The sequence below is a fragment of the Camelina sativa genome, chromosome 8, assembly GCF_000633955.1.
Source record: "Camelina sativa cultivar DH55 chromosome 8, Cs, whole genome shotgun sequence".
NCBI lineage: Eukaryota > Viridiplantae > Streptophyta > Magnoliopsida > Brassicales > Brassicaceae > Camelina > Camelina sativa.
The window spans coordinates 12,845,419-12,851,732 of NC_025692.1; the positions used below are offsets into that span (position 1 = coordinate 12,845,419).

Sequence of the window (6,314 nt, forward strand, 5' to 3'; positions counted from 1 at the left end):
GTGTTAATACTATAAAACGTAATTTATATTTTAAAAGGTTTTACAATATTTTTTTATTATAAGGGTGAAAGCCCTAGGCATAGGCCCAATTGTAAAAATATAACCCCCTGTCACCTGTTCCTCTTCCAAAAAGTACAGTTTTCCGTTTGGGAGGTTGAAAATCCCGAAATTTACTCAAATATATATTTGCTTCAATTGGGTTCTCGATTTCGTCAGATTGCAGACACAAAGTCGTCAGATTGAAACTAGGAGTCTGCTGATTGGGTACTCGAGGACTTCAAATTGCCATTTTCTTCGTCGAATTACAGACTCTTCTTCTCCCTCGTTTTTCCTCTCAGTACTCTCTTCAATTTTGTCGTCTCTTCTTCTCCCATTTGTAAGTTTGGTTCGGAACTTAATTTTGACTCCAGTTTCTATTTTAATTTGAATTTTTATGATGTTTTGGTGAATCCAGAATTCGAAGGTTGGAAATTTATCAATGTCTTTAAAAAAATTTATATTGGTTTTAAAATATGATTTATAGAAGGATTTTAAAAGAATGTGAAAGGGTTTTAAAAGGGATCTTGGGTGCATGACATGAATATGTTCTTCTCTATAAACAATGTTGACAGGTTTTGCGATATGAGTATTTTTGAAGATTCTGCGAAGAAACTGTTCTTGCCAAAAAGATTAATCACGCCAGGCACAGAGGGAGATACATTAGAGAGAGTAACTAAATATTCTTCTGAGAAAGCTGATTTGGCAACTGTAAAGAAAGCATTAAAAAAATATGACTTCAAGAAGTTAGAGGAGTCTTTCTTGGGTCAAATTATAGAATTTGGTAATCGGAAAGAAATCAACTTCTCTAGTCAACTGGTCCACCACTTACTACAGAGGACGATTTTGTCTGTGAAAAACGAGCTCTGGTTTGCATTTGATGATCAACCTATGCGATTTTCACTAAGGGAATTAGTCATTACAATAGACCTTCCGGTAGGTACTGTTCCATCAGGTACTATTACATCGAAAAATATTTGTGGATGAATAAGAAAATGTCCTGCAAAGATGTTCTTCGTACTTTGGAATTTAAAAGAAAAGACATGAAACCTGATGAAAGAATTCGATTAGGTGCGTTGTTACTAGTTGAGGGGATATTGATAGCACAAAATCCAGTAGTTCGAATTCCCTTAAAGAATTTGGAGAGAGCCAGTAGTTTTGAGAATTTCTGCAAGTATCCTTGGGGTGAAATTGCTTACGAATCATTAGTGATAGGCTTGAAACAAATGACTGTGGGATCGTTGGCAAAGATACATTATGGTATGGCTGGCTTTCCATTTGCAATCCAAATCTTGGCGTTATCTTCAGTTCGCCAGTTAGGGGAACAATTTGGTGTTAGGGAAAGCATTTCAAGCCAAAATCAACATCTCCCGCTGATCTTGCAATGGCAAATGACAAAATCCCCAATATTCAATGAAATAAAATTTGTTCTTGAGGCTGGCAAGGTATTAATACTTCTCTAGAACTATTTTTTTTTGTTTTCCAATAGTTTTAAAACACATTGTAAAAACTTTTAAAATAGTGTTATTAACGTAATTTGGATTTACAATGTGTTTAAACTGGTTTACAAGATTTTAAAACGGATTTACAAGGAATTTCGAGAATTATAAAAGAGTTTTAAAAGGTTTTACAATATCTGTATAAGACTTTTGAGATATAATATGAATCGATTTATCTTTGCAGGTTGAAGTGAAAACAATTATTGGTGATCCCGATGAATATAGCCATTTGGTTATGCCACCGAATGATGAAGACAAGGATTTTGATGAAGTTGTTAAACTTGTAATCCAAGGCTATAGGATGACTAAGGAGGAATGGATTCATGTTGAAAAAGGAGAACAAAATCAAAACAAGCGTGTGAGAGAAGCTGTTGGGCCATCCTTGAATCAAACTAACAAAAAAAAAAACAATATCTTGTAGTGGAAAAATTGACATGATTTTAAAAACATGTCAATTTATTCACAAAAGAATAGTGAGACTGGAGAATCATGTAGGGATCACTACTGCTGCTGCAACACCACAGTGGGAATCAAGGGCATTTGAAGAAGAGGAAATACCAGCCTCTGCAACTGCCTTTCTAGAAGAGGAAAACTGCTTTTCAAGAAGAGGAAGTACCAGCCTCTCCAACTGCCTTTCAAGAAGAGGATACCAGCCTCTGCAACTGCTTTTCAAGAAGAGGAAGTACCAGCCTCTGCAACTGCCTTTCAAGAAGAGGAAGTAACAGCCTCTGCAACTACCTTTCAAGAAGAGGAAGTACGAGCCTCTGCCACCGATTTTGAAGAAGAGAAAGTACCAGCTTCTCCAAGTGAATTTGTAAGTGAAAAAAAAAAACTTAATTCCTTTTAAAATCATTTTAAAAGTGTTTTAAAGAGTTTTTAACAAAATCATATAAAATCGTTTTACAAGTGTTAACAATGGTTTTAAAAGGGTTTTCAATGGTTTTAAATGGTTTGAAAAAAAAAACTTAATTCCTTTTAAAATCGTTTTAAAAGTGTTTAAACGAGTTTTTAACAAAATCATATAATTGTTTTTAAAGGTTTTGCTAGTGTTTTAAATAGTATTAAACAAAAATTACAACATTTCTAGGTACCTAAAGAAGAGAATCAAGATTATCAACATGAGAAACAAACTGACTTGAGAGGGGACCCAAGTGTTATTCCTGAAGAAAATACCCAGGATACTAATGAAAATGATCCACAAGAAGAGGATATGAATAATGATAAGGTATTTGTTACTTGAATATGATCGACTAATTTTAAAAACCTTGTAAAAACATATTTGAAAATAATTTACATATGGTTAATGAAAATATAATTATTTATGCAGGATGAGAAGCCTAACAGTGCTGATGATGTAGACTCAAGCCAACAAGAAGCATACATTGTTATATCGGATGACGAATAGTGTATTAATATTTCAGATATTGATGTAGACCCAATCCAAGAAGAAGCTCCCACTCAACAAGAAGACCCAAGCCAAGAAGAAGCTCCCACTCAACAAGAAGACCCAAGCCAACAAGAAGCTCCCATTCAACAAGAAGACTCAAGCCAACAAGAAGCTCCCACTCAACAAGAACACACTAGCCAAGAAATGAGCAGTTGTAAGTTGTTGAATTCTTTATTATAGATGATTTGCTCTTTTGAAAATGACATATAATACTTTTTTTCTTATGTTTGTATTAGTGCAAACACCTTCTACGCAAGAGAACACTATAAGTGACGAAGAAATGAAACAAATCGAGGCAGTTATAAGTCGTTGGACTATACTCGGGGACATCAAATATATGCTTTCGTCAATGGATGAAGTAAGTTTGAAAAAATCATATACTTGTTATCATAGGCGTTAATACTAACAAAATTTGGATGTTCTACATTGTAGTATCTTTGGCCAGGGAATAAGTGGGAAAAAGTTTTTCTCATGGATTTGGAAACTAAAGAAGATGTAAGTAAAGTAGGAAGGAAGGCAATGTTAATTCTTCATCCTGACAAAATTCCTAAAGATGTTACTCCACAAATGAGATACCTCGGTACCCGAATGTTTTCAACATTAAAGGTTAGTGAACCTCGACTTTTGTTAGATTTAATGCACATTTTACTGTTATTTAATATTAACTTAAATTTTTCTTTTGTTTTGCAGGAGTACAGGGACAAATACTTCAAGAAAAATCCATAATTTGCAGAATGAGAAAATATCTAGGTTATGGAAGTTTGCATCTTGTTTGTATATAAACGTGATCGCATCAAGAAGAATAATAAATGGCAAAATATTTCAATGTTTAGTTTGCAAGGAGATTTTAAAAAAATTTCTTTTTAATGTGAAGTTACTTCTTTTCGCTTGTAAAATCTTTTAAATGGTGTTAATCCTATAAACTGTTTGGTTTTACAAGAGTATATATGATTTACAAGAGTATATATGGTTTTTAGAAAGTTTTAAAAAGTTTTACAAGTTGTTTATAATGATATAAAAACAGTACGACTTGGTTTTTTAAAAGGCTTTACAAGTTGTTTATAATGTTTTAAAACAGTAAAATTTGTTTTTTTAAAAGGCTTTACAAGTTGTTTATAATGTTTTAAAAGAGTATATATGGTTTTTAGAAAGCTTTAAAAGGGTTTACAAGTTGTTTATAATGATATAAAAACAGTACGACTTGCTTTTTTAAAAGGTTTTACAAGTTGTTTATAATGTTTTAAAACAGTAAAATCTGGAAAAAAAAAATTTGTTTGAAAATGGAGTTTACAACATAACAGACTGAAATGTTTTATTAAAAAGAACAAATACAAGTTGAATTATTCAAGATTTGAAAAATAGATTTGAACTATTTAGGATCATATTTCAGTTTGCTCTCCCAGCGTATTGGTTTGTCATCTCTATTGTCGTCTCTTCAAACCATGCCCTATCGGTTTTGTAGAGGTTGGCAAGATTTTTATCGACCTGGTCCTCATCATCAAGCTCTGGTTCAATCAACTTCTCCACTATTGTCTTGAAAAGCCAAATAATCGGCATGGGATGCCAATATGTGGACTTCAACACTCTTAGGTATATAGCACCTCTTTCGGATATGTTTGGGTGGAAAATTTTTGTTTTGAAACAAACCTGCATTATTACGAAATTATATTTAAAAAACTATTGAGTGGCTGCAAAAAGAGGAGTCCTAATACACATGCTTGCTAAATAAAAGGGAGTATAATCAAAACAAATACCTTTGGGGGATTATTTGGGTAATCACACGGAAAGTGAATACTCATTTTAAATACTCCTCCTTCATATGGGGTGTTCACTGGTCCGATTAAAGTAGTCTCCCACTTGAAAATGTTGTCATCAACAATTACTAACAAAAAGGAAAACACACTCAATCTCTTTTATCCTTAACAGTAAAACAAAACTAATCTGAAGATGTAGGCGTTTACCTGCTGTGACATTTGTCGAATGATCCTTGTTCAAAGATTTCAAGGCATGCCTTAGATGGGTTGAAGAAAATTGTGACATTTCTGACGGATTGAAGGAAAAAGGTAATAGAAATTGAGGAGTCTGAGAGATGATTTTTACGTTTTCGTGAGACAAAGGTTTGATGTGTAAGTCAAGAGCAAAAAGTATTTATAAAACGCGAAGCATCGCTTTTTCGAAATCTTACCCCTTCAATTCTTACCCCTTTGCTGTTTCGAAAGCGACTCTTCGCGTAATACCCCTTCAATCGTCTTCCACAAAAGAAACTTAAGCGATTCGAAATCAAAAGTGGAGCGCTGTTTCTCTCTGGGCTTGGGTAACCGCGAAAATCCTTTGTAGTATCTTGATTTATCTCCTTCGATGTTCGTAATAAACATTACTAATTGTGCCAATCAATTATGTTTTCACTTGACTGTTTGGTATCCTTTCAGAGGGTGGGCCAAAAAAACTAAATCCGAAAAGCCGAACAGAAGTAATGGATTGAGTGCCAATCAATTAAGGTTTTTAAAAGGTTTTACAACGTTTTAAAAGGTTTTTAAACGGTTTTACAAAAGTATATATAATTTTTTAAAGAAATTTACAGTTTTTGAAATGTTTTTAAAAGGATTTACAAAAGTATATATGATTTACAAGAGTGTATATATATGGTTTTAACAGGTTTTAAAAGGTTTTACAAGTTGTTTATAATGATTTAAAATGGTACGACTTGCTTTTGTAAAGGCATTACAAGTTGTTTACAACACCACATACTGAAAAAAATAATTAAAAAGAACAAATTCAAGTTGAATTAAAAGAGTGAGAGTTAGATAGCAGCTACACAACTAGATTTGTTGTGTCCACACTGACCACACCTAGTGCATTTGTATTGTTTTGAATTTGTCTTAGCCTTTCCATGCTCCCATGAACTAGCTATTCTCTTTTTCTTTCGCCTGACACTAGGTATACAAGTAGAAGGTGTCCGAATAGAAGTACTAACACTCTCTAGAATCTCCCAATACTCCATATCACCAACTGGGTGAATTCTCTCTGAATATCCTAAACGCCATCTGTAAAACAAAAAGAGGAAGATAAGACTTATATAACTTTGATAAACCTTTGAAAAACCTTGTAAAACATTGTAAAACCTTTTTTAAACTACTTATAAATAACTTTTAAAACCTTTTAAAACATTGTTAAAACCTGTCGGATCCGTTACTTTAGCAACCTTTTCAAAACCCAATTAAAGAAGAGAGTTATAACCTTTCAGTGAAATGATAATCATCAACAAACATGTTTTCATTGAGATTGACATATTTGGCAGCAGCAATTCCATGTGCACAAGGGAATTTGTCAAT

General features: G+C 33.1%; 1 protein-coding gene across 1 annotated transcript; it reads right to left on the reverse strand.

Annotated features, from left to right (window-relative positions):
• LOC104709486 (ubiquitin-conjugating enzyme E2-17 kDa-like) lies at positions 4,369 to 5,022 on the reverse strand. Its single transcript, XM_010426093.1, has 3 exons — positions 4,944 to 5,022; positions 4,737 to 4,864; positions 4,369 to 4,629 (listed from the first exon to the last, which is right to left on the reverse strand). Exons 1-3 carry the CDS (start codon positions 5,020 to 5,022, stop codon positions 4,369 to 4,371), a joined length of 468 nt encoding a protein of 155 aa, XP_010424395.1.

What these genes read in the sequence shown, in the direction of transcription:
- LOC104709486 (XM_010426093.1), bottom strand. Translation starts at nt 5,022, where the DNA reads ATGTCACAATTTTCTTCAACCCATCTAAGGCATGCCTTGAAATCTTTG. An exon ending in TTCGACAAATGTCACAGCAG is followed by an intron (nt 4,865 to 4,943) that starts GTAAACGCCTAC and finishes CCTTTTTGTTAG; the next exon opens with TAATTGTTGATGACAACATT. An exon ending in ACCCAAATAATCCCCCAAAG is followed by an intron (nt 4,630 to 4,736) that starts GTATTTGTTTTG and finishes GTAATAATGCAG; the next exon opens with GTTTGTTTCAAAACAAAAAT.